The sequence below is a fragment of the Anabas testudineus genome, chromosome 9 (genome assembly GCF_900324465.2).
Source record: "Anabas testudineus chromosome 9, fAnaTes1.2, whole genome shotgun sequence".
Taxonomy (NCBI): Eukaryota; Metazoa; Chordata; class Actinopteri; order Anabantiformes; family Anabantidae; genus Anabas; species Anabas testudineus.
In genome coordinates, this window is record NC_046618.1 from 13,781,119 (window position 1) to 13,806,162 (window position 25,044).

The window sequence follows — 25,044 nt, forward strand, 5'->3', positions numbered from 1 at the left end:
TAGTGGATAAATGAATATGGTCATCTTGGTCATCATGTGCGTTACAAGCTAAACTTTATTTATGATATAAGCAACAATAAAGTTTTGGGGCCTCATATTTAAAGCACAATCTGAAAAGTCAGTGACAAAGGCACACAATGGGTATCATTTCAAGTAATACACAGCAACAATCAGAGCTGTACAGAATACAGTAGCTTTCTTTCATTTGGCGTTCACCCCAGCACATGTAACATCAGAAAACCTAGTAGGAAGACAAGCAGACGTTTTTCTTCAGCCCTTTCTGCGTTTGAAGCCAAGCCAAGGCCTTCTGGTTTCCCTGCAAGTGAGACAACAAGGATAAATTATCACAGATGTTTCTCTCGCAACGTGTTCATCATCCTGCTGCACTTACCTCTGCTCAGTGTGACGGACTTCACGTTGACCCAAAAGACTGTGCGCTGCTGAGCTACGGTGGCCCTGAAAAACCACAGAGTGAGACTGTGGAGATGTGCTTAATTTATATAGAGGTAAGTTCCAGGATAGGTTCAAACAGAAGAAAACATGCTTTACATGAAGTAGACAGGACTTGAAGAGTCGGGAGGTATCCAGGTGTATACAGTGGAGTTGCCCTTCAGGTTGGTGTTGGAATGAGTAACAGCGCCTTGTGGATTCCCTGCGCACTGTGAACATAAAAAAAAACATTTACGCTGCAGTTACATTCACTTGTAATCTGATTCATTAATATCTGAAAAAAGATTCTCAACATGCACGTCACTCTGTGACTTGTTAATGACCTCAAGAAATCTGGTGTCTGGAGGAGGGAGACTCCAACTCCCCAAAGCGAGAGTGCTGCTGCCTGTCCGAGCTTCCAGAAGGACACCCCTGTATTCTGGTCCAGTGATAGTCACTGCAGGAAAAGCCAAACAACAAAATATCGGCTATTGTGATCTCAATCGACATTGTAAAGAACATTTCAAATGTTAGACTATACCATTTTGCACTATCTATATTTGTTGTACAGACGTGAGTTTAGCTCACAGCAGACAGCAGTTTTCTACTTTGATGTTGATAATGGAAATGTACAATAAACAAAGACTGTTTGCAGACAGTAATAGTTTAAGAAGTCAGTTAGCCCTTCATAAAAAGCAATGTTGAAACATGGATAATGTCCAAGGTGGATAAATCATTTTTGCCACATTTTAATTTTGTATGTACAAACACTGTTCTCCAGTAACATTTAACATTCATGTAAAACATTAAGACTTACTTTGATTTACTTTGATAGGTATAGATACTTTATTTACAGGCATTACAGAAAACCGAGAAACAAGAGAAAGGGTTAAAAAGTTGGTATTGATTATGACTGTAGTCACATCCTTCTGTTTGCTGGTCAAATAATAACTTATAATGTTTAATCATGTAACATGTGAGATTAACATCTTTGCATCATCTCTGATAATGATAACACTGCACTAGCATCATGGACATCTTACCTGTAACGGGCCTGCCCGGCTCGAACGTCTTGGTGTTGGTGAGAAGAGTGTAGGGTGCTGGTAAAGTCTGAGCCTGCACCCCAGAGTGGCGAGGCAACATGTCCTCACAGGCACCAGTGGGAGCACCGGTGGGGTAGACACTAACAAGACCGAGCAACTGAAGCATAACGAAGACTGGCAACAACAGCTCCATCGGGCTGAGTGAATAAGAACCGTTCTGTGTATGGGACGCCACATAGAACTGAGCCTGGAGAGGGTCTGCTGCAGAGTCGCACAATCAAATCGTTTCCGCTAGTTGTGACTTATCTAACCATGAGAGGTGCTTTTCACGTGAATGCCCTTATGACTTGATAAGAATATGTAAGCTTGAGAGAAACGAATGTCAATTATCTCCACTGAAGACAGATATTTTACTGTGTCCATGTAGGCCAGTGGAAGTAAGAAAACACTTTCTATAACAATCACTATTAGGAAAAAAATAGTACTTCATACTAATTAAAAGTGTTTTTACATCAAAGTAAATACATATTTTATTTGGGGACTTGTTCTGACTTGGCAGTATCTTTCTTCTCTAATACATGATGCTGCAAAATACTACTACACAAACATTGTGATATGACAAAATGGGCTAGAGCATCCATCCTTCTGTTTTAAGTTTAATGACCAGCTTTCAGCTTTCAGTGAGACCTTTTCCGCTGGGGCCCGTATGGATCGAGGTCTGAGATCTCTCTGAGCCTTCATGGGCCCTTAACAGTGGTGATGGAGGGGTGCAGCTGTGATGCAACAAAGTCCGTGATGAAATCAGACAAAGAAAACGCAAGTAAAGTGGCTTAAAAGATGAAAGGTGGACTCTTAGTGATGAGCTGGCTGACAGCTGTCTTCTTTCTTGAACTTGCACTAAAAACTATTTGTCAAGTAGTACTTCCTAAGACCTATATTCTATCTCTAGGCAAAACACACACAAACGTAGCCGGCTATATAGGGAGATTTGTAGCCATGCTGTAGGGAACAACAGCAACACATACTAGAAGTTTCTTTGGAGAAGCTACTGTGTCTGCCACAACTAAATGAAAACAACACTCTGTTCCCCAAACAAGCATGAATGTCACCCAAAATCTAATTTCCATGCCTTCAACATCTTCTGCGTTTTGATTCATGAGGATGGACTTTCAGAGAGAAATAATCCCTTTCTCCAACCTCTCTAACATTTAATCTTAGTTCTTAAAGGACTAGTGTCTCATTTGTTTTGAGTTTTTTTCTGATTGGTCCATGACAAGAGTTGATTATGTCTTTGTGAGTCCTTAAATCTTTTGTTTCTAAAGACGAGACACAAAAACTAAATACTAAAAACTAATAATACTAAAAAAAAAAAAAAACAGATCACAAACTGTTAAATGGCAATATCTTGATAAAATAATGAATAATCCAGCACTTTTAATTAATAACTGTCAATAATAACTAGTAACTAATTTTATTGCGTGACGTTTTCTCTGAGGTTTTGTCTGAAATCAAATCAAAAAGGTTTCATAGCCAAACATGTGTGCATGGTTGGATATACATAAGGATGCTTAAAATGTGGGTGTGTCAACAGTTCAAATGTGTCACTAGTTGTGACAAGAGGAGGACGAGGGTTTGGGTAGGTCTCCCAACTTACGACCTATTAATTATCACACTGGATTGTTATGATGGGGGAATTGAATATGGCGGATTACCTTTAACCTTAAACTGTGATAAGAAGTAGATGACCTCAATATGAATAAATGGCTTTTATCTAAATGAAACAGCTGGACTCTCTACTTCACTAGTTACCGCCGCCGTCAGAACTTGGGACTTTGATGTAACTCTGGATTCAGGCAATAAAACATATTGCCCTCGAGTGCCACAATGGTAATACTGGTCTCGCAGCGGCACAGAAATGAGGACGCTCTTGTTTATGAGCTCGCGTGAATGTATACACATGTTCTTGCGTGAGTATAGTTGATGTATGACAGGATAGAACAACAATCAAAAAAAAAAACAACAACTCAATAAAAACGTCCACTGGGGCCTCATCAATTAAATGTGTCATCTTCAGAAATGTCAACTGAGGAGCTAAAACGTGCCAAGATGTGGTCATGTTGTAGATGATCTGTTAGCCATTAGCTGTTTACATCACATGAAGCATCTTAATCAGTGACGCTGTTACATTAGTCTAATGGGGCTGTGTGCTGCATTTAAGCAAAACTATTTCCTTTTTCATGTCAGATCATAAATTATCAGTGACCAGAAGACAGAAATGAAAAATCTGGATTCAAAGGATTCATCTAGTTACTGTAGATAATGCGTGGAGATGGCTGTACTGCAGTTTACAAGAATAGATTAAACTGTCTTGTTCTGGAAGCATAATAGAAAATGTCACAGTAACACGGATGTCACAAAAACTTCAAGATGATTTTAAATCTAGCCTTGCTTGTGATTGACAACATCTTCAGAGAGGACATTAGTGACTGGATTTAAAATAAGCAAGCAAAACTTGCAAGAACTACAAAGTCTCTGTCTCTATGGAACATTTTGTTCCTGCGAGCTTATGTGTGCATTTTATTTTATCTTTTTTATACAATGTGGCACAAACAACAACTGCATTGATCCAGAAATGAAAGGTTGTAATGAATAAATATCCACATGACTGTTCCAAGAATTTCTAACATGCATTCGCCAATCTACCAGCACTATGGTTAAGGTTCCCAGTAGTCCTTCGTGTACCTGGTGATCATGCTTGTTTTTTTACTAATGCTAATTCCTTTTCTTAGAGTTGTAAAAACCCAAAATCTTTTGTTCATTGCTGCTGCTGCTACTTTGTCTTGTGAATTTACCTTATACATGTAATGCAACTCATAAGCGTGCTGTAAACAACCAACAAGCACATTGATTGTAAAGAAAAAAATAGTTTATAAAATCTGATATCTGGTTTGAACTGATCCAAACAAATTCACATGTCAGGAGCATTACTTAATCATGACAAAGCAAGACAAGATTAGATTAGCAAATGATTTAATTGGCAGGCTTTCTGGTTAGCATTTAGCACGGTCTAGTTGTGGACAGCTGTCACAGTGAACCAATTACAAATACAGTGAACATTTGTTGTTTTGAGTTTGGCAAAACAAAGTTTAGGATTATTTAACTCACTTATGCATTTCAACGGGAAGGGACCACAAGCTGTGTACTGTGAAACTTACATTCAGTCTTCAGTGTTCTTCAGATAACAAATGGTGGCACATGGATACACCTCCTTAGGAGTGGGAATAACTCATTTTAATTGTTAGGGGATTTTTTTTAAATATTAAGGCTTAAATACTAGTGTTTTTTATGATGTGTGCACACTCAGCCGGGGCCGTTCCTGTTTAGTTGCTTGTCCAATTTCAGCTGCTTCCAGGCAGCAAGCACAAACCTAAACTCAAAGCTCTAAACACAATCTGACATCATAGATGCTACATAGATGTTCTTACTCGCTATGTTACTGGCTATGCTTCATCAAACACAAATATTACTATGTGCTAAATGTTGTACAGTAGATGGTCAGAACATTTAATTATCCTGTTGTGGATCACTCAGTCGATAACTTGTTACAGCTCCAAGGCGTATTTTGACTTTTTTAGGTGGTAACAACAAAAGCATCAGTAATTCATGAAATACGGAGCAGATGAACAATCATTGAAAGGCCCTTTTAAAGGGTAAAGCTTAGGCTTGGGAAAGCAATTGACATGCAGCTTCATGAATAAGAGATCCATTTTATCTGATGTGAGATACGAGATACAAATTGGTTCAAAGGCGGGTGTCAAATGACACATAGTGTCATAGTTTCTCCAGGATTTTAGCTGCTTCACTGCGTCAACACCAGACTTTCATGTGACTAACATCTGAGAAATGTAAACTAAAAGAAGATAATAAGATAATAATAATTTTATGTAGCTGAAATCGTCACCATCCAAAACTAGTAACCTTTAAAAAAACTGACATCAATCAGACTTTAGAAAATGTAATCTACAGACTGATAAGACATCACAAACAAAAATACAAATATCACAAACAACAAAAACAATAGAAATCCTCTATGATCAAAACCAAAATCCTCTACAAAGAAGTTTATCTCTGCTAGCTGCTCTAAGTCGGGTCCAAGAAAATCTTGAGATGACACTTGATCCCTTGGATCAGTTGGTTCTTCCAGCAATCAAATAAGGGTTTTCAGTAGAAAAAAAAAACAATCAAGATATGATTGGAATCACCCCATGGAAAAAATGTCCTTCAGGAGGTTTTTCAGAGACCCTCATTACCCATAATGCTTAGCTTTTCCTTTCCTTTCACAGAATACTTGTGCTTTGTAATATCCTCTGTTCCTTTTGGCTGTTGCCATGTGTCAAAACTTGCATTTCATCAAGTTGTTAATGTTAAGATAAACCTCACAACTTGACAGGTTAGTTGGTTTGAAAACTTACTTACTCACTTATATGGCAGTTGTGACTCACAGTCTTTTTCCAGTTTATATGATGTCAGCCCTGAATTGGTCGATTTAGTTCTCACTGTTTTTGGTGCTGGCAGGTCAATTCCAAGAAGACAAATCAGCTGGTCGAGGGGTTCACTCCGGTTTGAAATCGCGCTGTTGAAGCCATTCTCTAGTTGGAGCAGGTGTTGATGTTCTTGCCGTCAGCAGCGTCCTCCACCAGCGCCAAGTGATAGTCAGTAGAGAGTGTGAAGTGTGACACGCAGCCCACCAAGCCCCCAACGTACTGTCTGTTTGTGTGAAGAGCGATCTCCTTCATGCCCCCTTCAGAGGGAGGATGTCGAGAAAGCACACATTACAGGAAGACAATACAGAGATACAATTTAATTATTGTTTAATCTAGAATAAATATAAAGTAGGATTGTGTTTTATGGGCTCCTACCAACATATAAGGGTCCATTGATATTGAGTTGTCTCATCTTGCCAGGTGACCTGCCAGTCTTTGCTCCATAGTCATCGACTGTCAGCTTCCCTGACTGACCATCCCTGTACAGACCAGTGAAAATGGTGAATATATAATCCTGAGAAACACCACAAGGACTGTGTAATGTAATCCTTAGAAAAGCATGCTTCTCTTTTAGATCACTCAAGTTCTTAAAGACTGTGCACATGGAGAGTAAGGTAAATGTATGTGAATGTCATGCACAGTAAAGAAGAGCAGAAAACCAATTAACAATCTAGGTGTTTGACCTTCATGCGGAGAAAATATATAAAGTAATAGCAAAACACAGGTACAGTGTATGTTGTGCTCACCGTGGGTTATATCTGCTTGACAGGATCGTTTTTAAATCTTACCTTACAGCTTTAACTCGATGCCACTTTCCATCGCTGAAGGTCCCGTTGACAATAATGTTAACTGCACCACTGCCCAGGTTATAACTTGAACAACACAGAAACATGTATAAGGGATTAAACTGGTTACAACTGGTGCAGAAGGTTAATATTTGTATGTTACTGCCCTAAAAAAGTCCCGGTTGTTTTTCATGTCATGGTCCCACATCAAACTTAAGGTTTAGCTCCTGGCTGTCCCTGTCCTAAATATGTATTGTTTAATGAACTAGATGTTCCTGTAATCAGCTATTGCTTTTACATGCCAACAAATACCTGAAAGTCAGTGCACTATCTTGAAGGCCCATAGACAGGAAGTCACTGTTTGGTCTCATTGGACTGTCTCCTCTCCACAGCAACAAGCCGTCCTTGGCTGTGCTCTTAAAACGCATAAAAAGATTGGTCCTAGACCCAGAAACCCTGAAAGGTTTGGACAAATTCACTTACTAAGAAAAAGTATTGCAAAAAGATTCAAATACATCATTTTGTTACAATAGTACTGAACATCAAGATTATTAACATATTTTTCTTTTCAGCAAATAAAACAGCATTTTTATGCGTGTGCATATGCTGTGCTTTTGCACATACGTCCTTTAATAATACTATTGAGATACTGTACTTATTTAGGTAGTTATGACAGATGTGGCGGTTTGATGATAAAGTATAATTTAATATATCAAGTATAAATGTAGTAAAAATTCCTATATATTTCACTACTGACCTTTTAAGGATATCTCTGTTGTCATATGTGAGGTAACTTCGGCCAATGAACTGTGGGATCTCGATGGCCTCAGTCACAGCTAGGCAGAGAAAACATGTATAGACTTCATATCATCACAAGGTGGCAGCATCATCATGTATTTACTGGCTTAAGCCAAATAAGGAGACCAAAACTAATCCATGTGTACTTGGAATATGTGTAGTAAGATGATGTTGAAGGATGTTGTGCAGGTTTAGTTTAATATCCTTTTTGAATGAACACAATACAACTTACTGTTCAAACAGTAATTTCCACACTCTGCTCAGTGAAAGCATTAAAGAACAGAAAGCAAAATAAGCTTAGGGGATTAGGATGTGCATTAGGATCTACATGACATTACATGATAACAGAAAAAGTAATCGATGAGAAGTGAAAAGATTGGACCACACTATTAAAACCATATAATATATACAGAAACAAAAACAGCTTCTTCTGACGGACAAATAGATTTGTAGTCTCTTTTATGTTCTGTGGTAACAAAGATCCCATCGGCCTTTGAGATGTACTAGTAATTGTAATCCACCAGCAAACCAAACACTCAACTTCACCTATTTTATAACTTCTCTTTTTGTGTTTAGTGACAAAATAACTTAATAAATTCTTCCCTTAAAATCTGAGTACTTCAGGGAGCCACTGACCTTTCTGGCAGTGCCTGCCATCATACCCCAGGGGGCAGTCACACTCATACCCGTCCCATTTTGGTCTGCAGGTCCCACCATTAGCACAGGGGCTTTCCACACAGGGGTGTGCTGAGTTAGCAATGTTAACTCCACCAGCAGAGCCAGTTGTTATTGAGATTGTGCGGTCATTGAGAATCAACTAGGGAAGTGACAGAGTCGAAGGAAGAGGAAGACATTAAATACACCACACCTTGCCTTTTTTGTTGGCAACTGTGCAGACACATAGCCATACCTTCTGAATAACTCCAGTGAAGGGCCTTACTACCCCTGCTGTCCTCTTGGTTTTATCATACTCTGGCACTCCACCAATATAGAGCGGTGAGCTGCAGTTGATCTGAGTGAACGCTCCCTGAAGACATAGATATTTATGTCAGGCATTCAAAAACAAACCTAGTTATGTCATTGAAGTGAATATCTGTCATTCTGGATAAACCTTTTGCTTTAGAAGTCACATATCTGAAGTTATGTGGCTGTGTCTGACTCTTTATTGACTGTGTTTGACTCTTTATTGACTGTGTCTGACTCTTTATTGACTGTGTCTGACTCTTTATTGACTGTGTCTGACTCTTTATTGACTGTGTTTGACTCTTTATTGACTGTGTCTGACTCTTTATTGACTGTGTCTGACTCTTTATTGACTGTGTCTGACTCTTTATTGACTGTGTCTGACTCTTTATTGACTGTGTTTGACTCTTTATTGACTGTGTCTGACTCTTTATTGACTGTGTTTGACTCTTTATTGACTGTGTTTGAGTCCTATTCAAACTACATTCAAAAGGTGACTCAGTGTGAGATCTATGATGCTCTGATGTGCTGAAAGTGTAGCTTAACACATTATACACAACTTGACAGTGCATGTGAGCAAAAGCTCTGTTGCTGAGATTGTTGTTAAGCTGTTGCCCTCTTGTGGTCAGAGCAAACATTTGACAGTTTTAGGCAACACATTCATACCTCAGCAATTCCTTCCTTTGGCCTCTGGCTGTCCACTTGTAGGATTCCACTCTTTGCTGTGCGAGACACCCTCAGCTCGTGCCATGTGTCCAGACTAATCTGCTCTTCACTCCTGTAGCAAAGGCGACCACAGATTATTCTCAGGTGCATCTAGTTAGATAAATAAGAGGAATAGGAAATGAAAAGTGACACAGAACAGAAAAAGCTTGCATCTGTCTAGTACCTTATGACTGCTCCTCCAGAGCCGCAGTCGAATCTGAATTCTACATATCTGTCCACCAGATTTATCGCCAGGAAGTCTCCGCTGCCTGCATCATCGCTGTACAACAGCGTCCCATCGGGCATCGACGGGCGAAACGTCAGCTCGAACTCCATGAAGGACAGATAACTCTGAGAGGACTGAGGCCAAGGGATGACAGCATACGAAAGCACTGTCTCGTTGAAGAGCGGTGACGACAGTGAGAAACCTGAGGAGTGGGAGAGGGGACATGAGGGCGAAGGAGGCGTAAGCATTAAGATGATTAAGAGTGAAGCAGATGATGAGAACAGAGAAAAAATGGAGCAAAAGGACACAGAGGAAAAAAAGAAAGTGGAGGGTTATATTGCATGAGAGCTACTCTCACAAACAATCAATCCCTTTGCCATAAGGAATAATAATCCTCCTTCCAAACAATTTTCTTCATATTGCACTCAACTGTTCAGTAATTACCTTAAAATGCCTGTGTGACAATCTATAACAGCCGCTAAGTAAGAATAAACCACCAAGACATTTTACTTTTACTTTCACAGAGGTCTATAGCTCCTGTTGTAAACAAGACGGGTGTCTGTTCTTTGTGTAGGTGTGTGACAAAAAGGAAAACAGAGTTGACTCACTCTCCTCACAAAGTGCTCCCCTGAAGCCGAGTGGGCACAAGCAGATGTAGCCGTCGGCACGATTCGCAAAGCAGGCACCGCCGTTAGCGCAGCTTACCAGGTCGCACACACTGTCACTGCACTCGCCTTGTGGACAATGGCAAGAGATGCGAGGCGATTAGGACAGAATCAGCGTATGTATCTCTTACTAAGTGGGAAAGCATTCATACATCTGGGAAACAAATACAGTCTCAGCAGTAGATGTAAAGAAGTACATTGAATTAAATTAAAAAAAACACAATAAAACACAAAAACCATGATCTTGGAGAAGTCTGATGTATACAAAGCCCATTTCCAGAAAAGTTTAAACTTTTTCTAAAATTCAATACAAACTACAATGTGTAATTACTCTATTTGCTTGAAGCTTTATTTATTTTGTGAATAGAAGCACATTTATAGTTTAATACCAGCAACATCCTCCAAAAATGTTGGGGCTGAGGCACATCACATCAAATGTTGGCGCCTGAGCTCATGTCAGATGGATCAAAAGACAGTGGAAATGTGTTTTGTAGAATAAAAAATCCATATTTCAGCATGTTTTCAGGGAAAATGGACACTGGGTTCTCTAAGCCAGAGACAAAAGTTGCAAAAGCCAATATCTGTGATGGTATGGGCATGAATCAGTGCTATTGACCCAGAGGTGTAGATTGGTGTTTTAGATAGGCATCATTGTGTGTGTTACAGTAGCGTAGCTTCATAGATGCACAGTGTGTGTGCTTGACTGGTCTATCTGGACACCAGATTTATGTCATATTCAAAAACGTATGGCACATTATAAAAAGATGAATCAGACGATGGCGACCACGTAGTGTTGAGCAGCTGATGTCTTGTATCCAGTAAAGGAAAAATGCCGCTTAGAAAACTGCAATACTTTGTGTCTAATTAGTGTCCTCAGTTCTCAAACAATTAAAAAGTATAATTAAAAATAAAGTTGATGTAACACAGTGGTAAACTTTATTTGAGTGTCCTGCGGCACACACTAAAATTGCTTCTGTTAAACTACAATGAAGTTGGTCTTTAAAAACAATTAAAATCCTTTCTTTGTAATTTTCCTTTATTAAAAATGGTTCAAGCTAATTAAAAAATCTGATTTGATATGTTTGCTAAATCTTGTAGATTAACTTAAAAAAAATTCACTTAATTTAAATTATGCCTGTATGAAGATAACAATAAGTAGTTTCCTCCAACAGACGCAAAACTGCTACTATAACAAATCAATGCACTAAAACGCAGGAGACCAAGTGCATTATGGGTAACATGCATAAGAATTCAATAGCACTTACAGTGGCCGAAGAAGAATAACACTTGTTACAGAAACACTCACACATCACTGTCGGCTTACCTATGTCAGCTCCACTCAGAGCTCTGCCTAGAGGCCAGGGTCTGATGTCTGTGGCCTTGTTGTTGATGGTCAGACTCTGAATGCAACCAACAAAGCCCTGATTTGTCCCTGTCGCCCTGACCAGCCAATAAGCGCTCGGAGCTCCACCGATATAAAGCGGGGAGCGGAACGTGATCTTAGTGTACTGGCCCTGAAAGACCAAGAATGAAGAGAAGAAACGTGCTTTATTCCATCACTGTTAACACATGTTAATAATAGAGGACACATCCTTTGTTAGTAATCCTAATGAAATGATTTCTAAATCAGTATTTCAACTGAAACATCCAACATGTTTATAAAAACCACACTATTCTCTACAAATCCTTTACTCTATTTTCTGTACAGTGTGTGTTCTTGTTACCTGTGAGCGTCCAGATATAGGTGTGTCATTGTCCATGCGGAGCCATCCACTCATGCCGTCTCTGAAGACGGTGACTGTGTGCCACTGACCAAGAACAACACGACTCTCGCTGATAATTTGAGCTGCTCCTGTACCACAATTGAACCTGTAGAGTCACAAAGAAGGAAGAGCATCCAGTATAAAAACCTGTGCGTGCTGAATCAATGTGTAAATGTGTCGACCCCCAATAATCATGGGGTCAAACCTTTGGGAGTCTGATCCCATTGGTTATGTCCACTGGACACTGTGAGACAGTGGCTTCCTCACCTGTAGTGCAGCTTGCCTCGCACCAGAGCCAAAGAGGTAAAATCCCCCCGGCCATGCTCGTTCTCTCCACAGTACAGTAACAAGCCGTCCTCAGAGTCTGACTGCAGCACAGAAGAACTGGTTTTCCTCATTGTCAGAGGGAAAAAGCAAAAGAGAAACTAAAACAAGACCACACAATGTCTTACCTTGAACTCCAAAGTAATCTGGAAGGTCTGGTAAGAGTTTTTCAGTGGTTCAAAGGTCATGTGCGAGTAGCCATAGAACCTGGGAAAGTTTACTGACACCACTGAAGAAGAAGAAGAAAACCATAATAAATTTATGGCAACAACGCAGACGAGAATAACACGATGGACTTCTACCACAGCACTGCTGACAGTAAACACGTGGACGAAAGCTTGTCTGTCGGCAGAAAAACAACTACGGTTCTCTCACCTTCAGAGCAAGTGTCCCCTGCCCGTCCGAGGTTACAGTGACAGCGCGAACCTCCACTGTCATAATCACTAAGGCAGAAGCTGTCAGGCGGACACACAGTGTCATCACAGGTCAGGTCATACACACGAGGCACGTCACCTTTCCAGGGGGACATGGTTGGAGTGGCAGTGGTGGTGGGCAAAGGGATGCTAAGGTGGATCCAAAGAAGAGGAATGAGTAGGAAGGTTAGTGTTCAGTACTATAGTAGGAGTTTAGCTAATTTAAATGCTATGATGTAATGTATTTGTCAGTCCTGGCCTCATAAAGGTGACATTAGATTTTTATTTTTTATTTTGTTCACCCAAATACATGCTGTATATCACAAAGAGACTACTAGTAATACTAAATTGATGTAATAGTTCACTGCTCTAGTCACCAGCTCAAATAATTAAGTGGAAGAGCACAAGAAAAGCAAATTGTAGGTGGATGTTAGGAGAAAGCCGAACACCACAGGAGACGGCAATCTAGCAATCAAAGAGCCACAAGAGCAGCAATAAGAATCATGATTTTCTTAGATAAAAAAAAAACCCTTGATTCCCTTTTCCCTTCTTCACAGGAAAACACCTGTTAATGTTCAACTTTGCCTTTAAAAGAGACGCCATTACCGCCTCCGGCTGGTGATGAACAACCACTTACATCTTATCAAGACACACGAAATGAATGCTTTTAAGGTACAGCTTACCTGGTAGTGGTGAGCGGGGCCGTGGTTGTGGTATCAAGGGTGGTACTAGGCTCTGAAGTGGTGGTGAAGGCCACATCAGTGAAGTCTGGGAAGATGGATGAAGTGGTGGGTGAAACTGGTGGGGCTGTGACGTTGGGTGGAGCGATGGTGTTCATGCGGTAAACGACATTCCGACCAGATGGAGGGCCAGAGCGGGAACGGAGTTGGGATTTCCTGTTGTCTTCGCTGATGCCTGGGAACGGCTTCAACTAGCAAGCAGATAAAAAAAAGAAGAAGATGAATAGAGAAAAGAGGGTCAACCCGTATCATGGTTTCATTTTACCTGTGAGTTCTGCAGCTGATAGGACCTCATCTACCAGTCTAAATGTAACTTTTATTAAACGTAACTTTATTAGCAATATCCAAATCACGTAAAACCCACCTCTTCAATAAAGATATCATAGTCCGAGTCATCAATATCAAAGCCATCATCCTCTTTGATCCTGGAACCAGGACCAACACCGCTGCCAACATCTGATGCACCTAAGAGTGAAAGTAACGAAAATCAATTCTGTTGCTGTTTGTTCATTGATGAGAGTTAATGATGTTTGTAGAGATGCAAACACAGGTGCACAACTGGCTGAATGGTAAAATGCAAGATTTAGGTTCAGGCTCAGTTCATGGACTACACTATAAAACGAAGATGACCTGTCCGTGCCCCTGGAGACACCTCTAACAGCTCTTGCTTCGATTTCTGAAAAGTGTGACAATAACACTGTTCCTCAATGTTAAAACTCACCAAAGGTTTTACATGCATACACAAGACCACCATCAATCCGCCAGTCCTCCATACTGTATGACATTCATATCACCATCATGTACTCATATGATGTTTAAGTCATGACAAAGTAACGGTAATGATGAAAGTGACCTGAACAACACACAACTCACTGGAAGAGACAGGTGGTGTTTGGTGGTGGTACGTATTGTATGTAAGAGATTGATCATGGATTGGTCGTATTTCATGATGATGATAATGGATTGGCAGCTGCTGATGGACCAGTGGATCTACCTGTTAGCCTGTACCAGGGCTGCTGCACCACAAATTGAAAGGCGTCTCCTCGATACGGAATATTGCCATAGGGAGCTCATAACGCACAAAGACAAAGCCAGACAGTGAATATAGTGGAATCGCATTAAATATTTTGTTAAAAGTTAACATTTACGACTGAATGGATGCGAGATTTGAAGTGATAATTAGCACGGCTTATTAACATTCAATCCTAAATACTGGTTGCTGGCATACAGGGAGGAGTGATGCCCAATAAAGCCCTGAGGAAACTAATCTGCTGTTGTGTAACAATCCCCCATAAACCATACACACCCTGTTTCTAACCACTATAAACAAGAAGTATCACAGAGGGCAACAAGAAAAGTATGTCAGTCAGTCAGGCCCACCCCCGCTGTTCACTCAAGCAGCAGCAGCACATTGTGTGATTGTGTGTGTGTGTTTATGTGCATCCATCAGGGGTGCGGATGGTCAGAGAAGGGGTCTGGCATCCCGTCCTTAATCCTGTCTGATGAGACTCGGACGTAACCCGCTTTCATCCCCTGCTGTGAAACCACGCTTCTCTAGCCCTGCGTTTCTGTCCGTCTGTCTCGCCGTGTCTCTCTAACTGGCTCGTTTCATCTTGTTTCGTGTAACTTTCATTGACATCATTTGTAACAGCTTCTTTCTAATACCATATCTGTGTCTGTCTGTCGTTCTAGGTCTGTGTCCCTGGGCAATCTGCCAAGGTTTATAGCAGTTCACAGTGGTTCACAACAGCCTGCTAACATCACAGTGTAGGCAAAAAAGGCTGGATAATGTGATTGCATCTACATGACTGTCTAAGTTTAATACTCCTACAGTCATACTCTTACAGCCTGATGTGCACAAGCATCCAGGTAAATTACTTAAATGTCATTTTCTTCAATTCAATTTTCTCGCCCATCCATTACATTGCTATTACTGTCTCTATTTGTATGTCTGGCACACACCTGAGTGAGAGTGTGTGTTCGTGTGTTTTAATATCAATCAGTCCTGATTGCCCCCCCATCCCCCATGTAGCACCAGCAGCAGGCTACATCCAAAATAATAAAGTAAATGACCCTGTTGCTCAATAACTCCATCATCCAATGCCCCGGTCAGAAAAAAACAGCTGATACACTGCCAGGTGCTGCCCTACATTCAAGCAAATGCTGAAAGAGATACTGAAAAACCCAAACTGCTCCTACTGTACACCGTGTGCCATTATCAGTATAAATGTTTTACTTGGAAGTTAACATTATATTTATGTATTAACCTGAGTTTTAAGTATTGAAATTTAAAAAAAAGAACCCGTTTCCTACATTTCTTATTATCAAGTTGTCGACCTTACGTCACCTTAATGAAAAAATACAGTCAGCTTAATGTTTTCTTTTAGACTGGTAGACATGGATCTGTCAGGAGGGTAACATTATGTTGATAGAATAAAACTAAGCACATTACACAGTAAAAAGTGACACACTAATAGTGTTGGCGTTCTTTATAAATGATAAATGATGCCTCCAAGAAAAAGACTCTGAAAGAAACTTTGAACATTTCTTAAACAACCGATCATTGCGTCACACTGCTGGGAGAACACTGTGGCTGTCTCCACAGTAACGATGGGGTTTACGCAGTGCAGCTGAACATGTAAATGTTTAATGTGAGAATAACTTTGGTGATGCAAAAAAATAAGCAGAGTCTGTTTAGTTCTGTGTGGGAGTTTTGTCGAAACTAAACTGAAACTAACTTTGCGGTTCGGGGTCTAAGCTTTCATGGCTGTCGCGTCACAGCAACATTTGGCCTTACCGAGCGTGCGCACGGGGTTGTTGATTTGGCTGGGTGGGCTCACTCCGTGCACATTGACTGCCCTGACAACAAACTGGTACTCTGTTTCCGGCATTAACCCCTTCAGAACCATGGAGTTAGTCTCAATGGGCTCACGGATATACGTCCACTCTGTGTCCATTTCTGGCCTGAGAACAAAGGACAATCATAAAGATACATCAACATAAGCTGGAGGCACCGTCAACCTGTTAGAAAGACACGCTTGTCTGATATGTCCACAACTTAATGTCACATTTTACAAAATAATAATAATTAATAATAATTCATTCTTTTTTTAAATATAAAAAACTCTTTAAAAATGATGCTATTATCTAGAGTTTGTGTGCTGGTTCTTGGTGCCTGGGGCCACAGCGAAGTGTTGAACACAGTCATCTTCACCACCGCTCAATGTCTCTCTTCAGCAGGACTTCTCTTGATCCAAAAGGAGAGAGATTTGTCTCTGCGATGCTCCTTTTGTGTGGAAAATGCCTTCGCATGCAAAACAGACACTGATTCATGTCTCCGCTCTCACAGTGACAGTTTCCCTGCCTCTGAGTTACAGTGTTAACTCCTCCCCGCGGAGAGTAACACTGCGGTTTGTTAGTGTTTTATTCTGCTTGTTCGCTTTTATATCTTAACAAGTCTTTTCTTTTTGTATTTGCTTTCAAACGTTTCTTACGGTGGCAGTTTTACGTTCGATCTGCATCTTTTGTTTGCGCCTGGCAAATCCTCAGACAACTCTGAGCAAATTGTTTCTGACGTCAGCTTCCTTGTCATTGTATCAAGAGGACTCGTCTAGACATAAGGGGCCCTTTATATTTGTTGTGTGTTTGAGGCTGGACACTACTAGACAGAGAATAAAATTCTTCCTTTCTCAAGTCTCAACTGAGCCTCTTGTCAAAATACAAATGGTTACACTGAACAGCTCAGTAAAGGCCATGTGAAACTCAGTAAAACAGAGCTGTAGATGGTGTATTTTACTGTAGTAGTATGAAAAAGGGCTTAGCAGAGATTGATTAGACTAAATATGCACTATTATTATCTTAATGTAGCTAATTATACATATCTATATATACATTTCTAAATGGCAGTGCAATAAATTTGAATCTCTACCAGACTTAATATATTTTCTTCTAAATTTCTATGTAAATGTAATCTGAAATCCTTAATTTGAGCTTCATCATTACTTGAATTACATAACATTTCTAACAATCCAGTTGTGTCTGTGTGTCCTCGTCTAAATGTTGCTCTCAGATTAGCCTAAACAGACATTTTCACATATATGAAGGCTCAATTATTTTAAGCTTAAAAACTTCTTCACTCTACCCCCAGGGTAACTTATAAGTAAGACCCGTGTTTCCATGGTGACAGCCGGTGAAGCCAACAGACAAAAGGGGAAAAAGCGCAGCTCATAATTTGAGGTTTGCTGATAATACTGTAGAACTAGCAATGAGTAGGTAAAAGGCTTTTAGAGGGGTTTTTGCCTTTTGCTGGAGTGAAGGGAAATGAGCGGTTTGGTGTGTTTGTTCAGTCAGCCATGTTTTTTTAGTTTGAAAAAAATTTTTTTTACCCAGAATTCATCAGAAATTATTCCTTTTAGTTCTAGTTAAACAGACAAAAGCTACATATATTTATGCTACACATACATTTGTTGTCTATGAAAAGTATCTATCTAAAGTCTCTTACACGTGTCTGTACTAGCTGGTTTGATGCTCTTTGTATTCGAGTGACCTGTGTGAACTTTCAGCAACAAAGTCCTGGGGAAATTTCAAGATGAGGATTTAATAAACGGAAATCTCCATTAATGACTTGTTCTCGTATTATTGCTGACCTGATGTAAGCTACCAGGAAGTGAAGAACAGGTGCGCTTCCCTCGCTCTCTCCTTGCTGCCATGACAACGCCAGCTCCGTGTCGGATACAGCCATGACAACAGGCTGAGAGGGGGGCGACGGGGGCATGCACATCTCTGATGGCAGAAAACGAGATTGACTTCAGTGAACGATATTAACAATGAACTACTGTAGAATTAATAGCATCAGCTGTAAAACGGATTCCCACCACTCACACACACTGTACACATACCCTGTGCAGCAGTGCTGATGTCTCTGGGCATGCTGGGTCTACCTTCCCCTGCCCAGCCATACGCTCCAACACTGACTCTGTACTTAGTGTTCACCTTTAGGTTACCAATGTCCACATCCTAGAAGATGGCATATGGCGTGAAGAGTAGAGTTACAGTAGACATGGAAAGATAAGCAAGAGTACAGGAGATAAAAAATAAATAAATGGCAGTAAGAAAGAGAAGGAAGGACAGTGAAAGAGGAGAGGGAAATATGAAATGACTATTATCAAGTTTATTTCTGAATGATGTCAACTGTGTTAAGAGATTAAAATTCATTAGAAAGGCTGAACAATACTTACAAAGCTTGCTTGTCCATCAAATTGTCCCTTTTAGAGAAAAAGAAGACAAGTCTTTATAAATATAATATATCCAGTCGTCAATTTGATTGTTTGTTTGTCTAGAAGCAACATTCGAGGACTGTCAGCCATTTTTATTTTGATCTTTTTTCTCTTTTCATGATAATTCTTTGAAATCTGTCTCTCTCTGCAAAGATGTTGTTGCCAATTTCCCAAATTGCCAAAATTATTGTCGAACTTGAAAGTTAAAAAGCAGAACAAAGACCCTGTTTACGCTTGGTTTTAAGAAGTCTTGGGCGATCAAATGACAAAAGAAAAGCACTAAATGACCACCACGGTCTACTGTGAGCCCATCACTCAAACTACTTCACTAGGTGTCCTAATGCAGCCCAGACAAGGACGTTTCAGCAAAATGTGTGTTTGTTTTGGTGAGAGCGACCTTCGGGTATGTTGACAGCCTGACTGTACGCTGTATGTTACTGGAAGGGACGCAGCAGTAATAAAAACTGAACACAAATGGTCTGCTGGACACCTTGAAGATGCATGTCTGTGGACAGGTGTGAACAGTCAGACAAGAGGTATTTTAAAGTGTAAACAGGAAGTCCATTCTCCCACTTATTTAAAGTTAGACTCACAGTGGTCAGCATGTCCAAGCTGAGGGGGACCTCCATTAAAGACGCTGCACCTACCGGACGCCCACCCCTCATCTCTGTATAGAAGACCTAGAAAGAACAACAACAAGAAAAACATGTGCAGAGGAATGTGCCAGATTCCTGCTCCTCTAGTCATGAGGGAGAAACATTACAAGGAAACAGTATTATTTATGAACGGCCCAAGTCACAGTCCACACAGAGACGTTTATCTGTGAGTTGTGGAGAAGCTAGGTAGGTGAATAATCCTCTTAGTGCAGACATATGGTGAAGAGCAGAGCACACACACAGTCATGCTGATCTGCACTTTGTCAATGGATGATTCAAAACAAACTAACAAAAGCAAGAAAAGGAAGGAAATAAAGTGGGTTCTGGATTTTCAAAAAAGTTATGAATAAAAAAAATTAAGGGAAAAAATTAATTCAGCATTCAATTCGCACCACAACACTACTCAACACGCAGAGTGCAAACTTACTGTTGCGTACCACTACACTTTTTGTCAACACTACAGAGAAAGCCAAAGAGATTTAGTATTTGAAGCACGGCCTGCCAAGAGAGGAGCAAAAACCTACTGAGAAGACTCTGAATAAAGATTTGTGAGCACATCTTTCAGAGCAGTAATACCTCTGAAAATGCATATGTTTGGCAGTGAAGGGCTTCCATCAAAACACCAGGAGAGTCTAAATATCAATCTGTCCCTCAAGGCCATCTTACTGGACCGGGGGTTTGGCAGTCACTCTAAAAGCCAAACATATCACAGGCTCGCAGAGAGAAATGGACATCTGCTTAGAAAAAAGGGAATTTGATTTGTGACATATTTGGGAAGTTGTTGTTTTTTTATGTGCTCAAGGTTAAAAACCTTTCAGTGCATTTTGAAAAATAGTGTGGCAGGGATGTACCAGTTCTACCACTTTCCCCTGACGTTGTGCTGTCGTGATCTGTTCTATTTTTCCCTTTACTTTCATCTTTCCATCATTTTGAGGTTGATTTTCATTTCTTGTGTTCAGAAAACTTTGCTCCACAACTAGTCCTGTTGCTACATTTTTGCAACCATAAACCAAGTTTCTTGTCCGCTGACATGAACTTAATAATGAAACACAGTCATAGACAGTGATAAATACATCAGTTTATATCTTTAAATGGTCAATTAACCACAACTGCACATGCATGTGATGGTTAATTATATATACATTGTCACATAAAATAGCAGTTTTTGCCTGTACCTTGTATCCAGTGATGGTGCTAACATGTCGTCGGGGCATCTTCCATCGTACACTGAAGGCGGTGCAGTTGATCGCCTCCAGCTGGATGTCTAATGGAGGACTTAGGCGATCTGGTTTAAAGAAAAACTTCCTTTAGCACCAGACAGTTACAGTCGTTAGCGTGTAAAAGCTGAAAGAAATACAATATTAACCTGTTCTAATCAGTTCTTCTGAATTCATAATGGATCAAATTAGTATTTGTGTTAAACATATTGCCATGGATCTTTTAAAGGCAGAGAAGTATCACCAATCAAGTATGTAAATCCTTTTCCGGTTAGTTTTTAGCATCTTTCAGTGTTTCAGGTCATTCTCACATGATTCAGCATGTAGAAAAATGAGAGTGAATGTTGATCTGCTTCTTTCCTGGAGGCCTCTGATCTGGTAGCGTAGGTTTAGTAAAGATCATTTTCAGCAATAACAACCTTTGAACCCACATTTTTCCTACTTCATCCAATTGTTTTAATTTTGGTTTGTTTCAGGTAAGTGTATAGTGGTTGTAATATCTGTCCAAACAGCCAATGAGAAAACTTCCTCTGCATTCCACCTGAATCTATCTGAAAAAAAGTGTGTGACATAACCTGAAGACTGGCGTGTTGGCGCATCATATCGGCTGGTTCTTCAGATGTCATTATTATCATAGTCTGAAATATTAAATCCTGGGTGCTTCTGTGCCACTTGAAGAGATTGTCATTTCACTCAAGTTTCCAACCGTGGCCTGAAAAATACTTCAGGGCGCTCTTACGCAACAAGAAAGAGCGATATGTGTGGATCATCAGTGCTCCTGATGACCTAGTGTATGTACATTACCAGGTTTTAATGGATAAACATGAGCAGACAAGGGCCCTCAGAGCCTCATAGTCCTACACTTTCTGTCATAATATTTGCACAGAGTAGCTGACTGCTACATTCAGGCTGTTAAAAAGCTCCTTAAAATGCTTGATACCAATACACAGTAGCTGAGTATTATGTATTTTACATTCACTGTATTTATGAATTTACCTGTGGGTGTTTAAAGAGTAGATTCAGATTTGAAAAAGAAGTTATAGCTCTTCCTGTTTTGTTTTGTTTTTTCTTTCTAAGATTTAATTCAAAACCCATGTGTGAGCTACAACTGTCCTTTGTCCAACAGACTGTAGAAGAGACTTTGCTGGTAAAAACTGACAAACGTCAGACGAGTTAGATCAAACACAACTAAATATAGCCAAGCAGAGCTCAGTAAATTGAAATCTCATGTTGCTTCAACACTGCTCTTTTCCACTTTCCTCTTCCCTCCGCTCTTCTTTTCTTTTAATTCTCCTTTTCTGATGCCTTTACGCCGACCTCACTCCTGTCCTGTCCTCCTGACTCCTCTCCTGTTGGCATCTCCCCTCCTTTTTTCGTACCCTTCTCCCTGCTCTTCCATCCAAGCGGGTAATGCAGTGTGTCAGCTGAATTCCCTGATCATCCATATCTCCCCAGGGGTGTGGCCCAGCAAACGTACTGGAGAGCTGAACGCACACAATAACAGCAGATAGAGAGGAGCCTTCTTCAATCATTAGCTTTGTGTCTCTCGGCATAAAGAAACAAATCTTTTGATGGCATGATGCGTTACGTGCTAGATTGGTTTGGCCTGTCTTAAACTTAAAGCTGTTATCTAGTCAATAAGAATCTGAAAATGGTGGATTATTTTTAGCTGGTCTGTGAGTAAACGCCATTTCTGGTGTTTGAACTCTCTTTGCATCAGTAGTATTATAAATAAAAAAGACATAACTGGACATAGTATGAAATGTCTCTGAGCGTCTCTGGGTGTATAACCATGCCCTGTTTTATGCAGGTGTCTCTATTAAAGTACACGCATGGACCTTGAGTGTAAATCCAGCAGCACTCACCACCCTGAACCTGTGGCCACACACTAATTGATAAATCAACAGCTTTAAAATGTACAGTCAGCTGCCACTGAGAAACTTGGTGCATTGTGTCAACGTACACCAGCGATCAGTCCACCCGATACTATACTCGTACATGCGTACTTGTTAAAACATAAAGCAGAAGCTGCTGTATCTCGTACGGTACACCTCCCACACAGGCCTTTTTCCAAAAGCACCAAACAAGAATACAACAGATCACCCGCAGCCACAGGCACCCACTTATCTGTTATATCATGTTAGTACTCAGATTATTAATTACTCTCCAAATCTCTGAGTACTATTCAGCCTATTCTAACAGGAATATTTCAATAAAAATTGATAGAGATTAATTTATTTTATGTTCTAAGAACTGCAACTAAGATCAGTTTGCATCTTGCATTATGTATTTTCCAAACAGAAGATTATCTGTTAATATTTCTGCTGTGGAGCAATAATATTTCTTGGTTGCCATATAGATTCATAATAATATACTATATTTGACTAAGTTAATATTTAGTTCAAAACTGCCCCATACAGCACCCTAACAGGTGATTTCTGACTTCAGCCTTTTATTTCTTTTGCCTGTTGCAAGCTTTCAAGAAGGTGCTTTTCACTTACTGTATGATTTATACCACTCTAGCCGAATAACACAAATGTGCTCTCATAATACTTGTTCTTACTTGATCAACAATTATCCAATCTTAAATTCAGATACGTTCTTTCAGAAGAAGCCCCCTTTTCTTTTGTTACGATTCTACATCTCCACTTTCAGAGTCGGTCGCTGAGAAGTGCTGCTCTTTTCGGGTCTGAGTCATCCCAAAAGTGAATGAGCGTTTCTCTTCAGCTTATATTAGAGAATGATATATAAACATTGACTGTGAAAGGATTAAACCAGACTAGTTTTCTACATGTTTTTCATAATGATTACATTTTCATTGTCTTTCACCAGGGTTCATGTGTCAACAAGAAAAAAATAAATAGCATCTGATCCCATGAATACCTTAATATATTAGTCTAACCAGGGATAAATGTGTCAAAATCCTGGAAAAGTGAAACCACCTTGGGGATAAAACATAATTCAATTTGAACCCTTTCCTGTTACCATCAGCTTTGAGGGTTGATGTGATTAATGTGGACAACAAGCTATGTTGACATTCTCCCTGCCTCAGAATAAGACCCGCAAGACCTCAGAAGTACAAATGTCACAGGCAGTCATGAAGACAGAAATTCAGCCGTCCTCTGCATGGCGGTCTGAACTGTGGTGACAGACACATGTAATAGTCGGTCTGCTATGTCCTGTGGAGCCAAAACAGTCAGGGAGGAAGAAATACGAAAGACAGCGGAAAAGAGAGACAGTGAGAGAAAAAAAAAGGTGGAAAGGGGAAGAAAGTGGGGTGAAAAGAAGAGTTCAGGGTGACAGGATGGTCAATAAAGACAGAGAAGAGTGACAGACAGTAGATGCTTGAGAGGGCAGAAAGGATCCATCCAGGGGTTTTCTGCCCAGAGGAGAGCACCGTCCAGTTTGATGATGGGTCTAATTCTGAACATTTATCTATCTCTCTTTGAATAGTTAAGTATTAGACAAATAATGTCAATTTGGGATCAATGTCACCAGGTCAGAACTGTGTCATGTCCTTAATCTATCAGGCTTGTGTTTAAATGACAGCGTCCTGTGACAACTTGTAGCTCACTGTAGTGTAAAGATGATGCTCATTAAAGTGTGGAAAGTTTGTTTTTTAATCGCATAGAGCTTTATTACAGAACAGTGACGTTTACACAGCAACATATAATATAGTGGAGAATACATGATGATAATGATGATGGTGCATTCGCCATCCAATGTTTATGCTTTAGAGCCACAAAATAGAGATTACAGGCTTTTCAAAGTTGTGACAAAGTTTGAAACAGTGGTTGGTCATTATTATTATTATGATTATTATTATAATTATTACACATTGTCCACTCTGATTTTAAGTTTTAACTCCAACTTACCAGATCTCCGAACACTTGCTCTTCTCGCACAAAAGCAAACGTCGGCCGTGCATATCGCAAAGAGAAGTAAGTATAAAAGACTCCTTTCTCTACTTGTAGGTTCCATGTCTTCTTCTGGTCGAGCAGTTGAGTCAGTCAGATGTTCATTTTAACACACCTTGAAATCCGTTAAGTGTGCATGTGGCGGACGTCTTTGCTAAGAAATGTTTTCTCTGATTTAAAAAAAAAACAAAACGTTTTTTATCCAAGTTTTCATCCAAAGAGCGACAGGATCTGCCCGAGATAAAAGGGCAGCTACGGGTTGACACTGATAAGATTACAGTCTGCAAAAGATCAGTGGGTTGGACACATTCACGGACGCACAGGCTGCCACAGTTCCCCCGAGAGGCGCGCTGACACACGACGGAGAGGGCTGTCCCGACAATTCGCGCGTAATGCGTAAAGACTAACACAAGTGGACGGTGGGCACGATCCTTTTTACGCGTGAATCTCTCTTTCCTGTCACGTCTTCAGCTGTCCTGGTCCGTGTCTTCAGCGGCAGATAGGCAGCGAAGTTCGAGTACGTGGGGCAATTTAGAGCTAAGAGGATAATAAGCGTCTAATCCGCACACTGGACACAGAT

At 40.2% G+C, this 25,044-nt stretch overlaps 2 protein-coding genes across 2 annotated transcripts; both read right to left on the reverse strand.

Annotated features, from left to right (window-relative positions):
- Positions 1 to 212: 212 nt before the first annotated feature.
- Positions 213 to 1,665, reverse strand: si:dkey-251i10.2 (Reeler domain-containing protein). Its single transcript, XM_026343636.1, has 5 exons — positions 1,473 to 1,665; positions 774 to 886; positions 550 to 659; positions 392 to 456; positions 213 to 316 (listed from the first exon to the last, which is right to left on the reverse strand). Exons 1-5 carry the CDS (start codon positions 1,663 to 1,665, stop codon positions 213 to 215), a joined length of 585 nt encoding a protein of 194 aa, XP_026199421.1.
- A 3,127-nt stretch (positions 1,666 to 4,792) lies between these two features.
- Positions 4,793 to 24,624, reverse strand: LOC113150219 (pikachurin). The gene is made up of 24 exons (XM_026342623.1): positions 24,423 to 24,624; positions 20,506 to 20,615; positions 19,268 to 19,354; positions 18,636 to 18,662; positions 18,297 to 18,414; positions 18,045 to 18,180; positions 16,196 to 16,362; positions 13,763 to 13,863; positions 13,342 to 13,589; positions 12,621 to 12,808; positions 12,374 to 12,474; positions 12,189 to 12,289; positions 11,883 to 12,027; positions 11,483 to 11,672; positions 10,102 to 10,227; positions 9,452 to 9,695; positions 9,229 to 9,340; positions 8,510 to 8,626; positions 8,236 to 8,416; positions 7,559 to 7,637; positions 7,114 to 7,257; positions 6,805 to 6,888; positions 6,392 to 6,495; positions 4,793 to 6,273 (listed from the first exon to the last, which is right to left on the reverse strand). The coding sequence occupies exons 1-24, from the start codon at positions 24,526 to 24,528 to the stop codon at positions 6,122 to 6,124; spliced, it is 3,168 nt and encodes a 1,055-aa protein (XP_026198408.1). The 5' UTR covers positions 24,529 to 24,624; the 3' UTR covers positions 4,793 to 6,121.
- Positions 24,625 to 25,044: the final 420 nt, after the last annotated feature.

What these genes read in the sequence shown, in the direction of transcription:
- si:dkey-251i10.2 (XM_026343636.1), bottom strand. Translation starts at nt 1,665, where the DNA reads ATGGAGCTGTTGTTGCCAGTCTTCGTTATGCTTCAGTTGCTCGGTCTT. An exon ending in TCAAGTCCTGTCTACTTCAT is followed by an intron (nt 457 to 549) that starts GTAAAGCATGTT and finishes GTGGTTTTTCAG; the next exon opens with GGCCACCGTAGCTCAGCAGC. An exon ending in GTCCGTCACACTGAGCAGAG is followed by an intron (nt 317 to 391) that starts GTAAGTGCAGCA and finishes TCTCACTTGCAG; the next exon opens with GGAAACCAGAAGGCCTTGGC.
- LOC113150219 (XM_026342623.1), bottom strand. Translation starts at nt 24,528, where the DNA reads ATGGAACCTACAAGTAGAGAAAGGAGTCTTTTATACTTACTTCTCTTT. An exon ending in TCTGGAGGAGCAGTCATAAG is followed by an intron (nt 9,341 to 9,451) that starts GTACTAGACAGA and finishes CCTTTGCTACAG; the next exon opens with GAGTGAAGAGCAGATTAGTC. An exon ending in TCACTGGAGTTATTCAGAAG is followed by an intron (nt 8,417 to 8,509) that starts GTATGGCTATGT and finishes TCACTTCCCTAG; the next exon opens with TTGATTCTCAATGACCGCAC.